This window comes from Mustela putorius, unplaced genomic scaffold, assembly GCF_011764305.1.
Source record: "Mustela putorius furo isolate JIRA1106 unplaced genomic scaffold, ASM1176430v1.1 tig00000145_pilon_pilon_pilon, whole genome shotgun sequence".
Classification (NCBI taxonomy): domain Eukaryota; kingdom Metazoa; phylum Chordata; class Mammalia; order Carnivora; family Mustelidae; genus Mustela; species Mustela putorius.
The window spans coordinates 5,326,895-5,348,654 of record NW_025421294.1 but is presented as its reverse complement, the minus strand read 5'-3'; the positions used below and the strand labels follow the sequence as shown (position 1 = coordinate 5,348,654).

The 21,760-nt window shown below is 34.5% G+C and overlaps 1 protein-coding gene across 4 annotated transcripts in view; it reads right to left on the bottom strand.

Annotated features, from left to right (window-relative positions):
- The window catches only part of ADAMTS6 (ADAM metallopeptidase with thrombospondin type 1 motif 6), a 304,096-nt gene that overhangs the window by 84,130 nt on the left and 198,206 nt on the right, over positions 1–21,760 (bottom strand). For 3 of the 4 annotated variants that reach the window (XR_006605319.1, XM_004764549.3, XM_004764548.3), the window contains 3 exons: positions 14,758–14,865; positions 3,522–3,667; positions 1,354–1,417 (listed from right to left, as the gene is read on the bottom strand). Coding sequence is in view for 3 of the 4 variants with exons in the window: in XM_004764549.3 (XP_004764606.1) it covers positions 1,354–1,417; positions 3,522–3,667; positions 14,758–14,865 (318 nt within the window). In the remaining variant the exon portion in view is untranslated. The remainder of the gene's footprint in view (positions 1–1,353; positions 1,418–3,521; positions 3,668–14,757; positions 14,866–21,760) is intronic. The other variant, XM_004764551.3, reaches the window with a different exon arrangement.

Below are 21,760 nucleotides of genomic sequence, written 5' to 3'. Positions count from 1 at the left end.
AAATGACATATGAATGCTATCGAAGGCAATGAAACTGGATGAGATCACCAAGGAAATGAATACTGATAGTGCACAAGAAAGGGGCAAGGACTAGGTCCTGGACACTCTGAGAAGTAAGAGAAAAAGAATAGGAACAGCAAAGGAGAATGAGAAAAAAACAAATAATAATAAAAAAGGACAAGCAAAAAGTTGTATCTTGTGGAAGCCTACTGACTACCAAGTAAGATGAACACTCAGAATTGACTATTAGATTTAGCAACATGGAAGTCATCTGTGACTTGACAAGAGCATTTTTAGTAGAATGATGGTGGCAAAAATCTGACAGGAACAATTTTAGGAAAGAATTTGAAGAGGTAGTGGATATGGTATAACTCTTTTGAGGAATTTTGTTTCAAAGGGAAGAAAAAAAATGGGGGAAGAACTGGCAGGTGTTTGTTTTTTTTAAGATAGGTGAAATAACAACATGTTTGTATGTTTATGGAAGAATCCAAACGAGAAGATATTGAAAAAACATCTACATACTTACATAACCAAGACTGGTAATATTAAATAACCGAAAATTAAGATAGGAATAGCTTTGCAGAGCATGATGGTGAGGAATACTCTGTTAACACCCTGAGGACATGAAATTAAAAGGTGTGATTTTTAGGTAGGAGGGAGGAAGAATGATCTGAAAGGGGTAATGAGATATTTTTAAAAAGTCAATCAACTTCTACTCATTCAAGAGTTAAGGGAGGAAATACCTTTCGAGGGCTAATATTTTAAGTATCTTTAGAGGACAGCCAGTTTCAAAGTGAAGAGAAACGAAAATTCAGAGACATCAAGATAGAAGGGCGTTTGCTGCCAATGGATCATGAATTCCTAAGGGCACACAAGAAAAGTTTCAGTAGCTGGGCAGAGATACAAAACAAAAGATGTGGTATGCAGAACTTGATGGGACTGGACAGCAAGAGATGAAGAATGATGTGGGAATCTTGGGCCTCTTACAGTGGTAAACGTAAAATAATCTGATTTTATGGGCAAATTAAGATTAATCCTGGTGAACTCAGGAAAGATAGGGTGGTAAAGGCGTGAGTGTTGGGGAACCAAGTCATTTTGGAGGACCTATGACTGACTCTCTTTTGGTACCTATTGGGGGAGACTGTATTTGCTCCTAGTGCTGGAGTTTCCCCTTCTCTCCTGTTGAACGAATTTCTGTACATGAAGCCTGTTCCATTCACTATTAACAATTTTAAAAATTCATATGACTTCATACACATGGATTTATGACCAAATAGCTTATAGCTTTAAAAATTTCCCTGCTCTAGGGGAAATGTAAGCTAATTTTTCATAGCAAAGTTTGGTTTTACTTACATCTGTGTTACAGGAGCGATACCGTTTCCTTTCCCCAAGGCAATATTTTCCACCTCCTGAAGGTCTGAAAACACATTTTGTTAAACATGTGAATATATCTGTCTACATAAAGAGTATATATATTACTTGATGAAAACACATTAGCATTTATTTTAAGAAAATACAAAATTTGACATTTTACTAGTTATTAAAATAACAATTTTGCTGGTGATTGTTAGCAATAATGATTATGGTTGTAGAACATAAAAATTAAGGCAGTTTACTATAAATAACTTTACAAGACTCTTGTCATGATTTACATTCTTAAGAAAATGCAATTAAATAAATTTATTTTCTAATAATCATAGTAAGCAGGTGCTCAGTTCAACACAGTGAGTTTACAATCACTTACTTATAATGAAAAACCATTTGAATCATATTCAACAAAACACATAATCTGATGCTATCTGTTCACCAAATAGGAAATAGTAAGTTTAGTATTTTTTCCAGACTGGAAATGAGAAAATATAAAGTAACTCTCTGGAAATAGTTTCATTTCAAAGTAAATAATGCAGAAATGAATTTCAATCTCATTACATGAAGTTTGAAAAATTATACCTAAAAACCAGATGGCTTTGCATTATATACATACTGTATATTACACTTAAATTAATGAAAAAGATGTTCAATATTAAATTCATATAAATTAATTTTTTAAGTATTTAACATCAGGGAAAGCCATATGCTATTATTTGGACATGCTATTTTGAATGGAAAAAGCCAATTTCTTTTTTTAAAAGAAGTCCAAGTCATTCTCTTAAGGATCTGGGTATAATACTTATTATCATTGAGGTTTACAGTTTTGGTTACTAATTTATAGTAGCCTGCAGTTGAACTTGGGTAATTACTCTGTACTTGTTTGAAAAAGATCAAGTATAATTTCAGCTTACTGGTAGTCAATGGAATAATTAAAGTTACATTTTCAATATATTTTGAATGCTGGTGGATACTGATTCTAAAAAGGAAAAGGAATGGCCCAGTTTACTCAGCTAGGGAGACATGGTTTGGTCAAACAAAAACAGGGGTGTGGGGATGATGGTAGCATGACTAGTTTGTGAGTGGGTGACAGTGAGCTAGCCTTGTTTAGCAGAAAGATAATAATGGAAAGAAAGCTGGGGAATGGAAACAAGGAACAAATGTAAAAGGAAATAATTTCAAGCTAAAAAGAGTAAAAGAGAAGAAAGATATTTAGAGAGGGGAACCAAAGAGAGGGATCTATATAATACTATATATTAAGTAATATATAACTACCCCAGAAAGGGAAAAAAAGCAGAAGGGATATTATAAAGCCATGCTGCACCGAACATTAGTTGGGAAAGGAGGCCTGCCACCTGAGCTTTAGACAAAAAGGGGAGCACTTGATGTGCACCAGCTAAGGAGCAGTTCAGTCTCCGGGTGCACAGGAAAGTCTAACTGCGGGACAGGTCCACCTGTAATGGGCGCTGGTGGGAGGGAGAGGCAATACAGCTACCAAAGAATACTGATGGGGCTGGCCTTTCGCCAGGGGGACTCTGACCGGAGAAAAAAAGAGTGGTGGGAGAGGAACAGTCCGACCTGCATAAAATAGCCACAGGGAGAAATGTGGTGGCAGCTCCGGAAGATGATTAATAGGGGCATGTGAATGGAAACTATTTTAACACATGGGCAGTATTCTTTTCATTGTGATTTGTGATGCGAATCAAGGCATTTCAACCCTTGAAGTGCTCTCATTGGTCCTTTTAATACTAATGTAGCAGTAATAATTTTATGTGACATGTGAAAAGACCTTAGGTTTCCTGGGAATAATGGTAATGTGGCTAAGAGCAGACCTGGATTCATCCATAATTCAGTTGTTTTTGGAGGGGGAAATCTATCTGATTATTACTAGATTATAAGTCTGGCTATACCTGGGATAGATACACAATGCTATTCTTTTTTCTTTTTCTTTTCTTTTTAGTTGCACAGTAAGGGGGAAGGAAGAAAAAGAGTGTCCAACAAGGCTCTTCCACTCTCCTGTGCCTGTTGCTTGTTCAGAAGACAAACACTTGGCTCACTAGTGAAACGTTTTTACAGATAACATGTGAAACCACAGCTTTGAATCATTTCCAACTGTGTCTTTTTGTTGGCTCCGGCTTACTTTAGCTACTTACGCTGGACTGTCACAGTGTCTTAGGGATGAGGAGACGCCTCCCCCGCAGGTCCTGCTGCACTCTCCCCATAGTGACCAGGGACCCCAGCCCCCATCTATGCTCTGGGGCCAAGTGCCAAAAGGAACACAATCTCCCTGATAACACCACTGCAAGATTTCACAGAAAACACAGAATTAGCTTTTAGGCAGATAGAGCTATCAGGTTAGAAATACATAAGGGTCAGGCAATGACCAATTATAGGCATTAGCATTCTCCAATAGATAACAGACTGAGAGTTCTTTAACTGTGTTTAGACAATGGCGAAGGTGCATGTGATTTGCAAATTATCTTTAGCTAGGCAATGATTTATAAATCTCTAAGATGTACCACAAGTCTAGAAAGCTTGACTTTACTTCCTTTTTTCTTATTTCGCTTCCTCCAGAACCCTAGTGTTGCTCACTAAAGAGAACTCAAAAGTCTTTTTTAGATATTTTAGCATGAAATTTTTTTCTTTATATTCCACTATTATTAGGCTCATGGAATGATAACGCAATATGGAAAGTTCCCCAGTAAGGAATTTTTATGATGGTAATTGCTTTTACTTAAAAAAAAAAAAAAAAAAAAGACTGGTTGAGGCTACAATAGTAAAAGAATGTGTTGTGGCATTTCATCTGCACGAGCCCTGCAGACATAATAAAAGTAATGCCAAGATACTAGGGACAGGGTACAAAAAACTCTTACATACACTGACTAGCCATGTGTATAGTCCCTGCATGAACATGTGTACTGGAATTCATTCAGCTTTACTCTGCAGTAAACCAACCACACATATTGCATGTGAGTAGAGAGCCAGGAATAATTTATCAAGACGCAGACATCACATAATCAGCTCATAACTCTAACATGAAAAATCTTATTTGCAGAATATGGTAAAAATGAAAGCCTTTTTGAAAAAACAAGCATTGCTAGGCTTTTATCAGTGTGTTTTTCTGAATTATCAAATTTTGACAAACCATACTGATGCTGTGAAAGTCATTTGTTTATAATGAATAACAATAAGAAACATTATTAGAGTTGAATAACTGGTAGCAATGTCAGATTGTTACATAAAAAATCAACTTCATATTAAAACGTAAAGGATTCTGATACACAATGCTTAGAAAGTGATGAGTTTATTACACTACTGCCACATAGCTGGATTTCTTTCACTTTTCACCATTTGCATGGCTAGCACCTCAGGCAAAACAGGCAAATGGAATAGCTTCTTACCTGTTCTCTATGCCTTTACTTGTTTACCCATAATCAGCCCATTCTCTAGTAAGCATTCAGAGTTCTTTTAAAAAACATATTATCACATCATGTTACTTTGCTTAATGACTGCAGTACTTTCCTATTTCCCTTCACTCTGGTCAGGAGTGGACTTTGTGATCTGACCCCTGCCTCCTTTTCCAGTCTTACTCTCTCTAGCAGATTGGACCAGACCACTGGACTTCTTTCTTTTCCTCAATACACTAAGTTTGTTCCCTCTTTTGGGTATTTGCATTTGCTGGTCCTTCTGGGAATATTTCCTCCCAATTACTGATGTTGCTATCTTCTCATTATTTGGTCTCAATCAAGCGTCCTTTCATCAGAGAGGTCTTTCTTTGACTACCCTTATTCTAACGAGGGATACCTCTCCACTCCTTCTCACCCACCCACCTCCAACTCCACAGTGTACTAGAGATTACATCCTCCTGTTTTAGTTCCTTCTTAGCACTTACCACTATTTTAAATTACCCTATTTATTTTTCAAATTACTTTCAAATTACTTCTCTAGTATTTGTCTCATCTCATTAGTATGTAAAACCAGGAGATGTACATATGGCCGTTTACTTATTTTAAAAATTATGAACATAGCACCACACTCACTTTAGGCAACTCATCTATGCTTTGAAGGGGAAAATTCAGCAATGAATCTAAGCCCACAAATAATCAAGTTATTCTAGCAAAATATATCCTGACAGGCAGGATAGTATGATAGTTGAGAACTGAGACATGAATAAGAACTGAGATACTGAATAAGTAACTTGACCTACCTGCACCTGAGCTTCGTCATAAATAAAAATGTAAATTATAATAAAGCCTATAGCACGTGAGAGCAAAAAAAGGTAATGTGAAGAACATGGTACATAGGGAGTAAAAAGTATCTGGTATGTGGTAAGAGTTCTGTAAATATTAGTAACCATTGGGCAAATTTCTTAATTTCTCTGGCTCTCCATTTTCTTATCTGTAAAATGGGAATTATAACACCATCCCTCTAGTAGGGCACATAGAGTGATTAGAACACTGGTTGTCTCATATTAGCTAGTATCATTGTTAAAATGGAATGCTCACATGTAGGAATGAGGCTTATGCAACTGCAGAGATCTAAATGTGGTGTGGACAGCACTCATATCCTTCCAAAGTCCTGGAGAAAGTTAAGTTCCTGCCAGTCCTGGATGATGATGATGATACTGAATTCTTGGAAGACCACACAAATCTTCCAGAATGTGGAAAGAAATCAATAAGCACCCTTAGGAAGATTTGTTTCTCTCCACAGTGAGTGATGCACATTTATCTCTTCCTAGAGTTGATGGGTCTCAGCATTTTTTTTAACTTGTTGACAGAATTTTTAATATCCTTTATTATAAAAAATTGTTTAAACTAAAAAGACAAAGCCAAAAACAGTCAACCCATTTCTCCCACCACTGGCAATCACCAAATTGTCCTCTATAAGCCTGTTTTTTGTTTGTTTGTTTGTTTGTTTGTTTTAAATACAAATATACTGGGGCTCCTGAGTGGCTCAGTAGGTTAAGCCTCCACCTTCGGCTCAGGTCATGGTCTCAGGGTCCTGGGATCGAGTCCCGCATCAGGCTCTCCACTCAGCAGGGAGCCTGCTTCTCCCCATACCCTCTGCCTGCTTCTTTGCCCACTTGTGATCTCTGTCAAATAAATAAATAAAATCTTTTTAAAAATACATATATATTTAATATACAGCATTATGTAGCCATAACTATGCTATTTAAATTTAATTAAAATTTAAAATTCAGTTCCTCAGACCTACCAGCCACATTTCTAGGGCTCCATAGCCACATGTGCCTAGTGCTTACTATGGTGGACAGAGCAGATACAGAATGTTTCCACCATCACAGAGTGTTCTATTAGAAATGCTGACTGTCTAAAACAGTGTCTAGCTGGTAGTAGATACACAACAAAAATGTACTGAATGAATGATTACATTACTTAAATTATAGAATTCTGTGCTCTATTCTGGTTACTAAATGTAAGAAAGGAGATACTGAGGGTAAACAAAAAGTCAAATTCATCTTTGTTTCCATGGTAGTTGCACTCCGCCAATTTCAATAGTTTTAACAACATAAAAGGAATTTTTTTGAGAAGTACTGGCCAATTAATTATCATTTGTCCTTCAAAAATTAGGCAAGACAAAGCCAAAACTGATTGTTTATAAGGCAAAGCATCCTGATCCCAAGTCTAATAAATATTAAAGTAGGATATTATGAAAGATAATTAGTTTTGTGAAAATTACCATGAAGAAAAAAAATACAACTGTCCAAATGGTGAACCATTGTAGTTGGCTGAACTGATAATACAGTATCAATCCTGAGAGCAGGGCTACTAATAACAACATACTCCTGAGAGGGAGAGAATATTTCAGCTGCCAGGCTAGGGTTTACTTAAATGATTTTGAAAATGAACCATTTGTATAATGATATCCCAATTGTGTTAGGCCTTCACCTACACAAAAGTCACAGTTTGGGCCAAGCAATATCTATGACTGCATTTTTTTCCTATGGGAGTAACTGAGCAATGTAGTACTGATCATCAATTACTGATTTTGTTCCCTGTGGTTTCAATTAATGGCAACTAACACTTCTTAAAAAATTACGAATCTTAAAATTTACCCATTTTTCACGTTGAAAATTTAGCATTATTGATATCAAATAACATTCAAATTTGATTTTATATTTATTTTATATAATCACAGAGTTGCATCTAAAGCTCAGACGGACTTTGGAATTCATGTTATCTAAATTCTTCATTTATTCATAGGAGTAAACCAGAACCTTAAGGAGGCTGACTTTCCTAAAGTCACTTTGGACAGAAAAAGGATTCTCTGTCCAAAATACACAGAAATCACTGGGGAAAAAACAATGTAGGTGTAAGATTATATATTATAAGCATATTAGACTATTAAAGTATACTAGACTATCTTTACTTTATAAAATACAAAATAACTCTAGAGATAAAAACTCTTCGGTACAATTGTACAGCAACAAGTTATTTCAGACCTTTTTGAGTATTTTTATAATTTAGAGATAAAAACTTTATTTTTTGCATTTTTCAGGGGACACAGAAATGATGAAGGCCATAAGAATCCTGAAAGAGGTAGGTTCCAAAGTATTTTATAATATTGTTATATATATTTCCTAGATGCTTACAAAATGCAGGGCAGGGAGAGAAGTCACATAAATTTGCTTGTTTTCCTGTTAAAACTTACACTTAAGGTAAAAGACAAACACAATATTTAGTTTGTAGGATGTTCTTCAGTTCTTATCATAAATTAGTATCTACAGAGCAATATTTCATAAGACACTTACCCGTAACTTTTATTGCAAAAATTCATACTACTGAATTATACCTGTTCCATGGAGTTATAACATAAAAGAAAATTGTATCATCAAGTTAAACAACAAATATTAATGGCTAAAAAATGAAAAATCCAAGAAGTATTGTAGGTATCAGTCATCTAGCAACTGACAAAAGACTAGTGTTTAGCTTAATAACCAGCTAACAACTTAATTAGTTAGCAAGATAATTCAGTCTTATGTAGTCTGTGTTACAAACCTGAGTTCTGATTCTAGCAATATCCCTGAGACAAAGCAAGTAATTTGTTTCCTCAGATTCTCTACCTATAAAGATAGGGACTAACTTTAGTCAGATCCAATGTGGTTTGAATTAGGACAACTTCAGAAATTAGTTCTATGCAGACATGCCTTCAAAGAAATTATAAATCTAACAAAAGACTTGGTTGATATTGATCTCTGGCAAAATGGTCTTTTGAGTTTTATTTCATTTCTCCCTGTCTTATACCTACAGTAAAGGATTTCTTTGGAAATCTTGTTATTTCTCTGCTCCAGCACTGGTAAATATCTTAACATAGTACATTGATTTTAGAGAAGAAACTTATTTAACTTAATAATAAACACTAGGGAACTTCATGTGGAACAAGTTGAGCTAATTTTCTAGATTATTACATTCATCAATATACACCAAGACTTTAATGTAAGTCGTAAGTAATATAATTAGATTACACCAAATAAAGCAACTTAAAGTATATAAACCTATACGTGAATAAAGCTGAGAATTTTGAGTGTTGTATTTTCTATTTTCTTTTTTTTCTACCTGTAGTTGCTAAATCTGTAAAAGCTCTATTTTACAGGCAGAGAATTTTACTTCATTTCTTAAACTACATAAGTTAAATATTCAGATGAAGACCAGTTTTAAATCTTTATTCTCAAAGGTTATATCCAAACTAGTAATTTTGGACTGGTCTAAATGTCAGTTTTGTTACTTCAGCCTAAATTTTCTGGATAAATTGGGTAATCTTGGCCTTCTTTTTGCTAATTCAGGTATGTTAAAACAGATTCAGAAAGGTGATAGAAGTAAAACTATCACATTTCAAGAACAAAATCTCATATTGCTCATTCTTGCTTTTCACATTCCTTCTAAATAAAATAAATATGTTATTAAAATGATCTAGAAAGATGATACATTCCACTGAGGCTTTAAAAGTTTGCTTAAAAAAACCACTTACCCATTAATAAACAACATCTTTTGATATTGGACCACTCAATTTCATGATCTCCATCAGGGAATTATGTTCAAACAAGATATATTACAAATCAGACAATGTAAATGAGAATTTATCAGAATTCCAGGAAGCAAAATTTCAGGATGATTATACACAGTATTTTAAAATATATATAATATATATTTTTTAATGAGAATCACTTAAAGTTATGATTATGGTACATCTTGCACCATAGCCAGCACTTTGGGTTCAGCCAGCATCTGGAATGAGAGACCCCTAAGGAAATCCTAAGATTTTGAAGGAAGTGATATTGGTGATTCAATACGCAACATTCTTCCCACATCAGAAAAGCTGAAAGTTGGAGCACAGCACTATTAAAAGCCTTATCTTTCCACTGTGCAGGTGCAGGAATGCAAAAGCTCATTGCAGCCCAAATTCTAAATCAGAACTTGTCATCCCATACTATTTAAATTTCTAGAGCAATTGAAAGGAATATTGTTTTTTCACTTCCTGTGTTTATAGTTTGGGACCCAGTCAAAACATATATTCTAATCTCAAGTGAATTAAGATCTAGGGCTGCAAATGTCCTATTACATATCTAGTGCTTTAAAAGGGTATATAATAATCCTATTTTAATCCAGTCCGATGTTTCCCATGCAAAGATACTAGGAATCAGTGCTATGTAGGTGTAGGCCTAAATACTGGGCTATATCTCTAATTGGTCTTGTAGAATCATTAAATGAACCTTTTGGCAGTAAACCAAGGATTGGAAACTTCTTTGGTCACCATCAGACCTTGTAAAGGTTGAGTTTTGATTTTCCTTAGTATCCTGCTCAGTAACAATGCCAACACTACTACCAGAGTTTTTACAGTCTAAATCTTTATTATTTTATCATGTATGGCATCCCTCTGATTCCTGTGCAAAGAGCTATTGTTGATGCCATGACTAAGGAAAGCTCTTTTGGCTGAGAGCTATCTTGATTGATTTGTAGGAGTGTGACCCGTGGACACACAGTGCCAGTGCACCGTCTGGGCTCATCAAATTTCCTCCTTTGGTTAATGCTACTGTCCCTGAGCACATCCATTCAGACCATATGGTTCTTATTCAATACTTGAATGGCTTATTCAGGCAAACATCCAATGGCTGTAATAGCGATGTCAGACCCCCCAGGACTCACGCAAAGATCAGTTTTTAATTTTTTGGCCATATTTCTTACTCCATCTGCTAAATGCGCATGGAACAGTTCCCATACTTACACGGAACATTTGTGGAACTGTGCCCCCGGGCAGGGATCCCATATCTTTTGCAGCCAGAGTTTGACGAGATCATTGTGGATACAGTCCTCTGGATATGTCTATGCTATCACTTGAGCAATATTTCTCCCCTCCCCCAACTTTTTTTTTTTAAGTATTTATTCAAAAAACTATGAGCAGCTTTGGTTTTATCCTGCTGGCTACATAGGATATAGGTTTTTTATTGTTCCTTTTGAAGACAGTAGTTTTGAAATTCAAAGTTAAGAACAGAGTTCAGCCATGGGTATTCCATTCATGTTTCTGAGACACACACACTCATGCTTATGCTTTCCGATGCTCATTAGTGCCAGTTAAGATAGTCTGGTGAAGAATTTTCTGCCCACCATCATCTAAGGTTGAAAAAATAATAAAGAAATGAATGATGATGTCCTAGTAATATACACTGGCACCTTCCCACTAAGGAAGTCCACAAAATGTTTACTGAGATATTTTCTTATTCCATCCTTACAAGATCTCCACAAAATGTTGAAATAGATCTCTCTCTCTCTTTTTAAGATTTTATTTCTCTATTTATTTGTCAGAGAGAGAGCACAAGCAGGAGAAGTGGTGGGCAGAGAGAGAAGCAGACACCCTGCTGAGCCAGGAGCTGGATATGGGACTCATCTAAGGACCCTGGGATTATGACTCCGGCCAAACGAAAGCCCAGGAGTCCTAGATCTCTCCTGTTTTAAAGTGGAGATTTATTATTTTGCCAATTGTAACGCAATTGCATGTTCTTACCTCAATGTTCTGCTCACAGTATTTTCTCACTGTAATTCCTGAGATAATGAATTGTTACAGGTAGATAAGTGGAAAATCCACTTAACATTAAAGGGTAAAATACATTGTCACCACCAATCTCAGGCTCAGTGACTCATTTATTTCTGTGACAACAAAAATTTGCTTTTTTCTCTGCAAAATTTCCTATCTGAGGGTAAGGTAAAATCAGAGGCAGTGTAGAGGGGCAAAGTTTCAACTTTGGAATCAGAAAGATCTGGGTTGCAGTCTTAGCTCTGCTTTTAAATGGCTGTGTAATCTTAGGCTTTCAAGTCTTACTCTTCCCATCTGTAAAATGGGGTTAAAACAGTATACCCCCCCCCATAGGATTTTTGCCAATATTAAACAGAACAAATATGTGCCTGGCCCAGCATAAATACTTTAAAATTTTTCATTATCATTATCATCATCATCATCACCATCATAGATACTGATAATACCAACTATATTTTAATGCCACACAAAATTGACTAGACCAATTGAAATTTCCAATTTAACTATGTCACTAGCTCTTTGCATGGCTGTTTCAGTTGGAGTAAAAATTCTGAGTTCTGGTTTAATTTCATTCCTTTTTTTTTTTTTTTTTTTGTTATTTTTGAGTTCTGGTTTAATTTCCAAATAGATATAGCCTTAAGAGAAAAATCTGTATTTGGAGAAAGTAAATATGTTTCCCTTTTAAGAAAAAAAAAAACTGAAATCAACAACAAAAATTAGCAAATAAATAACATGGCAAGTGCAGTTAGTAAAAACTAAAAAAATAAAGAATGGGTCAGCTTCCATTTCTAGGTCTTTGTATTTTTTTCTCTTAAACATGTAGGTTGATCTGGTACTTTGAAAGCCTTTTCACAAATTCACTATTAACAATAATAGGTAGATTGAGGGTCTTCTCCCAGCACTTTGCTCCTTTCCTTTCTAGTTTGCATATGTATTTGTTCTTTTCATTCACTCATTTAAGATTTGTTAGTCACTTTCATAAATTTTCTATTGATCTTCCACATCTCTGAAAGAATGGCTATTATTTGCTTGGTAAGATTAATCTTTTATTTATTTATTTATTTATTTAAAGTAGGCTTTATCCTGAGCCTGGAGTCCTGTAGATTAATTTTAGATGGTAAAATCCAACATCTTGACTATATTAAACTATGATGTTGTGAATATGAATGATCTCTTCATACACAAACTTTGTATACTCACAAAGTTCTTAAATAGTTTTTCATGGAGTCCAAGATGTTTTGTTGAGGCATGTTAGAAGCTGACAAGGGTCCAAGGACAGGATAAGGAGGTAGGCAAGGAGTTCTTTTAACAAGAGGATTTCCTGGTGAGTGCTGAGAAGTGTGTAAACCTGGCGATTCACAGACCCGTACCCCTGGGGCTAATAATACATTATATGTTTATTAAAAAATTTAAAAAAATTTTTAAAGAGTATTTCCATTTTTTTAAATGTACATGTCAGAATTGTATAGACTTCATTTGAAGAAAGGATTTAGGGATCAAAAAGTTGACAACCATTAACCAAAATTAAGAATGTGAATATTTGGGGGTGCCTGGCTGGCTCAGTCGGAAGAGCATACCACTCCTGATCTCAGGGTCATAAGTTCAAGTACATGCTTGGAGTAGAGATTACTTAAACAAGCTCTAAAAAAAGAATGTGAATCTTAAGAAATCAAATATATTTTTGTCCCATTTTATTCACTTTCTCCTGTCTGTGCTTATTTGTGTGTATGTTTTAAAGTATTATATCTCTATTTGTTTATCTAAATTTAAATTTGATACTGTTAGCTTTAATATTATTGAGAGTGTTTTCTTGGTATCCCTCAAAACTGTCAGTAATTAAAAAAAAATCACCTCTATCATATATGTGCAAATAGCTGTAAGATATAATATTTGAGGGTCCTAATATTAAGCACAAATGATAAGATATTAAATATGTGTCTACCATATAAATGATTAGTGGGGTTGAGCTATGTGTTCTCAGATAGCCTCTACTCCTGGTTTCCTTACTTGAAGTGATTATATAAATTTATAGAATGCTAGTAGGAGGACTGCGAGATGTTTAAAAGAATTAACTCTTTATGTTTGGGATTTAAAAATAAAGTAAAATAAAAAGAGCCATCAAGTTTAGTGATAGTATTATTCTCGGCAAAAAGAAACTATGTACTAGATCAAAACAATAATAATCAATAAAAAAAAGAATAATAACCAATCAAGGGCCAATAAAGAAAGAGATTCTCACTATAACCTATAACTTTCTCCCCTGTACTATTATGTATTTCTTCTAAGTACAGATTGATGTAAATTGCTACTTGTCTTTGACAAGAACTGCTGACTCCAAAATAAACCTAGACTGTTTCAAGAATGCAGTTCTTAATATTTTCTATTACTTGAGTGAAAAAAAAAGGAATTTTTGGTAGTGTGTGAAGGTCTCTGTATTTTTATTGGCTACGTAAAATGTCTCAAGAAAAGGATCCTTAATCCTTTAAAAATGACCCTATCAATTCATACATTTAGCACAATTTACCAACATTTCCAAACTCAGCATGGAAAAGCCATCAACATGGCACTAGGTTACGGGTCCTAAATGAAGCCGTCAGCAAGGATTAATAAAACTGTGACAGCTGCCCAAAAGCTTTCATTCTTTTATTTAAACATCGGATTGCAACCTGAAATTCAGTGTACCATCTTTGTTGAAAATACCCCAGCTAACATGGACAAATTCAGAACTGAGAACAGAAGACAGTAGTAGTTATTATCGTAAATTCAGTATGTAGCAATAAATTCTAGAATTCACATATAAAACAGTTCCTAAAGAATTCCAGAAATAGCATAAACTATTCTTATTTGTTGGAACAATTCTTAATAATGATATTTTTTTAAACTAGACTGATCAAACTAAAATTATTTAGCTACAATTTCTATGCTCAGTAAATTCTTTATTTACTATTGGCCCTTTCTCTTATATTGTAATTTTAAATCAACTCTAGTTTGACTCTAGTTATAAAATATACTTGTGGGAATTATTTATCAGAAAGAAACCTCAACTTCTATGACTAAGCAGACTTATTATATGACAATAAGATTATTGGATTTTCTGTACAAATATATACACATATATGCACAGAAAGGTGCAATTGAGCTTGAAAATAAATAATCACTGTAATTTCCTAACCGTTGCAATGTGCAGATATCTATATGTACCAATTAATTCATCAGGCAACGTATCTACCATTTTCTCAAGTGCATTTTAAATTAGTATGCATGATTTCCTAGGGGTTGAATATCAACACCAGAAATGGATCAATCTACTTATCAAATAGATAATAAATCATTTGAGCTTACCCCCTTTTCAATATTCCCAGTTTGACAGAGTGTTCCTTCAGCTGCAGGAATACTGTTGGTGACACAACGGTTGCTTTTGCTGAGACACCAGAGCTCTCTACACACTTCCTAGGAAAGAAGGCAAAAAGCAAGTTGATCAGAAGTAGAGACTAAAATCATGTCTACTTCTTCCATAAAATATACATATGTGCACTCGACATTACTTTAAAAAGACATCCCAGGTGTTTTTCTGCTATTGAAGCATAAAAGATGAAGATTTTTGTGCAAGATACTGTTACCCATTTTGCAGAATCATTTATTTTTCTTTATAATTCTTACTTTAGTGGATAAATAATACTTAGTTTTTAAAATTAGGATCTATAAAAAACAGTGTATAGAAATTTCACTAATGCCCTGGTGCATCTGGCTGGCTCAGTCAGTAGAACTTGCAACTCTTGATCTCAGGGTTGTGAGTTCAAGGCCCACAATGGGTGTAGAGATTGCTTAAAGATAAAATCTTTATCTTTAAAAAAGAATTATTAAAAAAAAAAAAGAAAAAGAAATTTCATTATTATCAAAGATTAGAGGGGTGCCTGGGTGGCTCAGTGGGTTAAAGCCTCTGCTTTCAGCTCAGGTCATGATCTCAGGGTCCTGGGATTGAGCCTCTCTCATTGGGCTCTCTGCTCAGTGGGGAGTCTGCTTCCTCCTCTCTCTCTCTCTCTCTGCCTGCCTCTCTGCTGACTTGTGATCTCTGTCAAATAAATACATAAAATCATTTTTAAAAAATCTGTTCAAAATTTATTTTAAAAAAAGAGTAGGGAGAATGGATGAATATGTAGAAAGGAAATATGTTTATTATTCTTAAGAATATACAATTGTACAAACCTACCAATTATTAATAAAGTGTTACCATGGGATGACTTCCTAGACCTACTGTAATATTCAAATACCATTTTAAAAAGAAAAAAAGAGAGAGAGAGACCATGGGCAAGGACAGAGAGTTATTTCTAAAATTCATAAAGAATAATCTAGCAATGTTATTTGCAGATCATCAGTGTAGCCCACCTGCATGAAAGGGAAATGTGGTTTTCAACAAATGCTGCTCTTATGTGTCATTTTCATAACTGACATATTTCAGATGTTATTTAAAGCTGACTTGTCTTCTTTACTATGACTTCTTTGAAGAAAATACTCAAATTTTTCAGTTTTTTAAATATATGATCACTGACTAGCATCATTACTGATATTATAAGTTTTGAAATTAAATCAGAACCATTTAGTATAAAACACATATATTTGAAATAAAAATATATTAATCTGGACAGCAAAGGTAAAATTATGTATAACATTCACTTTCATTGCTATTATTCCCCAACTGCTCTTTTTACTCTCAAAACACCATTATAAAATCTTATGTCAAATAAACACAGTTCAGAAACAAAATGGTAACGTATTTAATTCATATAACATTGAGAGGATTTCCCTGGGGTCCTCTTTAGGATGCTCCCTTCCACCAGGCACAAAAGGAGACATATAATTTCTATGAGGCTTTTTAAACAAGTTTTTATTTATGTATTTGAGAGAGACAGAAAGAGAGAGCTCATACATGAGTTGGGGGGCGGTGGGCAGAGATAGAAGGAGAAGCACAGTCCCTGCTGAGTAGGGAGCCTCAGGCAGGGCTCCATCCCAAGACGCTGGTATCATGACCAGAGCCAAAGGCATATGCTTAACCAACTGAACTACCAGGTTCCCCTCTATTAGACTTTAAAAATGCTTCTGAATAAATCTACTCTATAACTACTTTACTTTATTATCTACTTTAAACTCTATTTGGAGAAATACTGAGCTAGAAGAAAGGTAAAACATTACAAAAGATAAACAACAGGTACTTATAGATCATAATATAATTTTCCTGTTCTTACAACTCATTGTACTTCCTCCTTTCTTTAAAGTTTCAGTTTCTCTTTTATGAGAAAGTTATTTATACTATTTTAGTGTTCTTTTCCTATAGGAGACAGTTTCTTAATGTATGTTCCTAAATATATTATTTCAGTTTAATATTAAAAAAATAGTAGAACTAACATTTTAGGGTCTTAAAATACTATCCCATACCTCAAAAATATCCATATTCAAAGAAAAATGTGTTCACTACAACAGAAAAACATTACTTAAAAATGTATTAAAAGATTACAAAAAAAATTATCCATAATCTTGGACTATACTCCTGATCTTTTATGATTTTTATTAGGTCTAAATCTTACTTTAGACAGAAGTAAAAGAAGCCTGAAGTTTAGATAGAACTGTGAAATGAAAATTCTGTCATTGAAAAGGACAATGTTCATAGTTTCTATTAGGAAAACACAATAACAGGTCAACTTAGAGAAACTCTTTTTACTAAAAGTGCCTTGAAAATCTCTACCCAAAACGTCAAGGGCTCAAGATATTTTTTCCAAAACTTTAATCTCAAGATTCATAGTACAGCCTTTGATAGAGCCTTCTTATCCTATAGAGAATAACACATTTTGAAAGGTAGTTTCCCACTGCTAACAGGACTTTATTACCTAGTGGACTCCTGGGGATTGGAATTTTGCTAGGGCATGAACTTCCCACAAATTACAGGCTAAAGCACGGGACTATAAATCTATGTATAGGAAATACTCCTAAGATGTTAAACTATTCTCGGAAAAGGCTCTGAAGAGTTTTCAAATAGGTCTCTTATCTAGAAATGTCAACTTGGATAATAAAGATCATGACATCTCAATTAAGATTTTGCAAGATAAAAAAAAAATTCACTTGAAAGATGAAAACTAAGAAAATTTTATTTTTTACTAAGATAGCAAGAGGCACAGTACCTGAAAGAACATGAGAATTTTTCCTTTTAAAAAAAAAAAGATTTTATTTATTTAATTTAGAGAGATAGAGAGAGAGATAGTGTGGACATAAGTGAGTGGGAGGAGCAGAGGGGGAGAATGAAGGGGAAGGAGAGAATCTCAAGCAGATTCCATGCTGAGCACAAAACCCCATGAGGGGCTCAATCCCATGACGTCAAGATCATGAGTCAGACACTTAACCAACTGAGCCACCCAGGCACCCAGAGAACATATTTGTACACTCAGAAATACCCTTCTTTAAACTGCTGGATCCTAGAACATGGAAGATATATTTGCATGGGTATATACATAGGTGTTATCAGCTACCAAATAAGCACCCTAAGGTACCAAGATGCTTCACTAGTAATTTAAATGCATTCTGAAGTTTTTTGGCTCTTGAGGAATTTGTACAACAACCATCATAGTAGATTATTCCTTAAATAAAATAAATAAGATGATAGAGTACGGTCAGTGAGAAAGATTGATGATTTTTTGGACTATCCACCATATTAGCTTAAGAAGAACATAGTTCTCTTTCACATACTCATATTTCTTTATAGGAGAAGTTAAGATTTATTAAGATTACTCTTATGACTTCTATGAACTAATAAACCATTGCTTATGTTAGAGTGATTCCCTTCTCTAACCCTACAATTTATTTTGGGAAGACTCTCTAGGAGAAATTTTGGTCTCTGTGCTTGCCCTTGAGATTAAGGAAGGAGAGTGAAGTTATCAACAGTCTTCACTAAGGGAAATTTGGAAATAGACTCTCTAATTTCAAGCGCTCAACTTCTAACCAACTGGGAGGATTGCCTGATAAAACAAAACACTATTTCCCATTCATTCAAGAATATTTCTTGAACATCTACTATTCACTAGGCATTATATTAGTGTAATGAAAAAATAGCATTATCAAAGAATTTACAGAAACCAGGGAGAAGGTAGGGTGCAATGAGACATAGAACTTAAATGCCATAGATCTGTACTGCTCTATGGAGTTTTTAATATTCTGTGATAAAATTAGAAGAGTGATATCAATGTGGTTAAATTTTTTCTTTTGTGGTTAAATTTTTTTAAATGAAACTAAATTTCTTATTTTAACCGATTCTTCTTATTTATTAGTTTTATTCTTTTTCCTTTTAAGGTATTACAATAGAGTGTAAGGTCCCTGAGAGCAGGGTTTTTGGGTGTAGATGTTAATGGCAGTCTTGACAAAATGTTTCTACTTGGCAAAATTAAAAGTTGACAACCGTGTGTTGGTTTGCTTATTTTCAGGGAGAAATTTCCCTTGCCTACAAAAATCTAAAAGCTTGTGAACCACTCACTGCCCCAAACTTGATAATCATTGTTTTGTTTCATTTTTTAAAGCAGATCAATGTGTTTATTGATTATTTCTTATGTCCCAGCCTTATCTTCTGAATAAAAATTCTTTCTTTTTCACATGCATCCTTTCAGAGTTATTTAGCAAGAGACTCTTGCTCTTTTTTTTTTTTTCCCCTTTCTTTTAAGGTTTATTTATTTTAGAGAGACAGAGGAAGGGGAAGGGGCAGAGGGAGAGGGAGACAGAAAATCTCAAGCCGATTGCCTGTTGAGCACAAACCCTGATGTGGGGCTCAATCTCACGACCCTGAGATAATGAACTGAGCTGAAATCAAGAGTTCAAAGTTTAACTGAATGAGCCACCCAGGTACCAAGGGACTCTTGTTCTCCATTTTTAAAAAAATATACTTATTATACCTTCATTTTTAAAGTGATATTTTAATTGACTTATAGAATTCTAGACTAACATTGATCTTATCTGAGCATTTGAAGGTATTAAGTTCATTGTCACCTGGACTCCATATATGGAGGCTGATGAAAAATCATTTGTCAGTCTAATCACTGTTTCTTTGTGATCAGGTCTAGCTGCTTTCAAGAGTTTGTTTTGGCTATAGTGCAGTTTCACCACTGTATCTTGGTGTTCTTTTATTTATCTACTTGGTGCTCATGCTTTGAATTTGTATCTTTCTTTGATTCTGAAAATTATTAGTTACATAATTAGTTGTATATTATAAAAGTTTTATAATATTCTTCCCCATTCTTCCAGAAATTCTACTCAACTTATATTGGATATTACCATTCTAACCACCGTGTCTCTTAAATCCTTATTGTATTTACTATATATTTTTTGGTTGGTGTGCTAATCTTTCTGCTTGTTCATGTCCTGGTGGATTGTTCCCTCACATTGTTTGTTATTTTCTCTTCAAGCTTGTCTTCAGGAAATCTTGTTTTTTCATGGAGCATCCTGTGCTTCCTGAATTGCAGAAGTGTAGCTTTCTACCATACATCCCAAGGTTTCACTTGTTTTTTGTTTCATGTGGATGTATTTGGTCAACACCATGTATGGAGACTGTACAAAGTCATACTCTGTTCTTATGTGAGGCAGATAGAGCTTCAGTTTCTTATGTGAGCTATTTTCTCCCATCTAAAGCAAAGGGCAGACACTCACTTGTTATTTCCATTTAGCTATTTCTTCATTCTAGAAATGTCCTTTACCTCATACCCAAGATGGTATCTCCTATTCTAACATGGAAAACATCAGGTCACCAGCTTGCCATTTGAACTAAAACACCTCTTCATTTCTGGAATACCCTTTTTGTTCTGATATACACAAGCTTTTTGTTGAAATGTAATGAACGCATCCTGTGAAAACCCCTGCATTCTATAAGACCACTTATGAGGAAAACAGGATTTATTGGAAAAATAATGTTGGAGCAGACCACTGAAAACCTATGTAATTTCACAGCCAGAAAATTTTGCACTGTTAAATCTCTGCATTTGATCCCAGCACCCTAGTCAGTTGAACCCTTTGTAGCCTTAAACCCTGTGACTTCTGATGCTTTCTACTTAGAGATATAGGTCTTTGAGGATATCTGCCTCCAACAGACACCATTTTCATAAAAATTAACAATTAGATTCAAGGTATATATATCTTCTTTATCAGACCATTTTTTAAAAATAGCACAAAGGATGTATAATTAATTTTTTTATTTGCCCTCATGATTTTGATAGTTTAAAGCTTTGGGAATGGAGCCATTAAGTGATCTACTACGTTAGTAAAGACCCCTCTTGGACTTGCAGGATTTTTTTCTATGAGACTTTATGTAATACTATAGATTTTCTCTTTGTGAGAAAGCTTATTTAACTTCACATCATTAATACACTAGGAAACAATCATATATGAATAAAATAAGATGTATGCATTATACTGGCATTGCTCCACAGTCTGCTAATTTACTCATGTGTCTTTTCATCACAGAAACACATGTTGTAGGGGCGCCTGGGTGGCTCAGTGGGTGAGGCCGCTGCCTTTGGCTCAGGTCATGATCTTGGGGTTCTGGGATCGAGTCCCGCATCGGGCTCTTTGCTCGGCGGGGAGCCTGCTTCCTCCTCTCTCTCTCTCTCTCTCTCTGCCTGCCTCTCTGCCTACTTGTGATCTCTCTCTGTCAAATAAATAAATAAAATCTTAAAAAAAAAAAGAAACACATGTTGTAGCTAAATAAATAATATTTAATTAAGTTTTATTCATTTTGTTACTCTGACATTTTCTGTTTTATACCTGGAAGAGTGATTGTATTTACTGTTTGTCATGTTTTTGAAACTGAAACTCTTTTCCTAGACATTAAGAAGCAAGTCATATAAAGGAATAGGAACAAAATATAAATGCCAACTTAGAAGTCAGTTGAATAAATGGGTAAGAGCCAGGGGGAGCAGATTTGAGTTCAATGTATAGAAAAAAGGTCTTCTGAAAAATGATGAAATAAAACTGAATCTCCCATTACTGAAGATACTAAAGCATACACTTCACAGCTTCTGGGCAGCAATGTTGTAGGCAAAGGAAAAAAAAGTAACTAACATGAACACTTTTTCAGGGTATAGTCAATAACCATGTGAGGCATATTCATATTTGTATCTCACTTAATCATCGCTAAAATCTCGGAAAATGTGAGAAACGTTAGGTTCAGAAAGATTTAGCAATTTGCTTCAATCCTAACCAAACCTGGATTAGAATCAGCTCTATTTGATATTAATGCTCCAAATATCTCTACATAACCTAATTACTTTCTTATTTCTCTTAAACATACTACAATTGAATAAAGTCACAAGCCAATAAA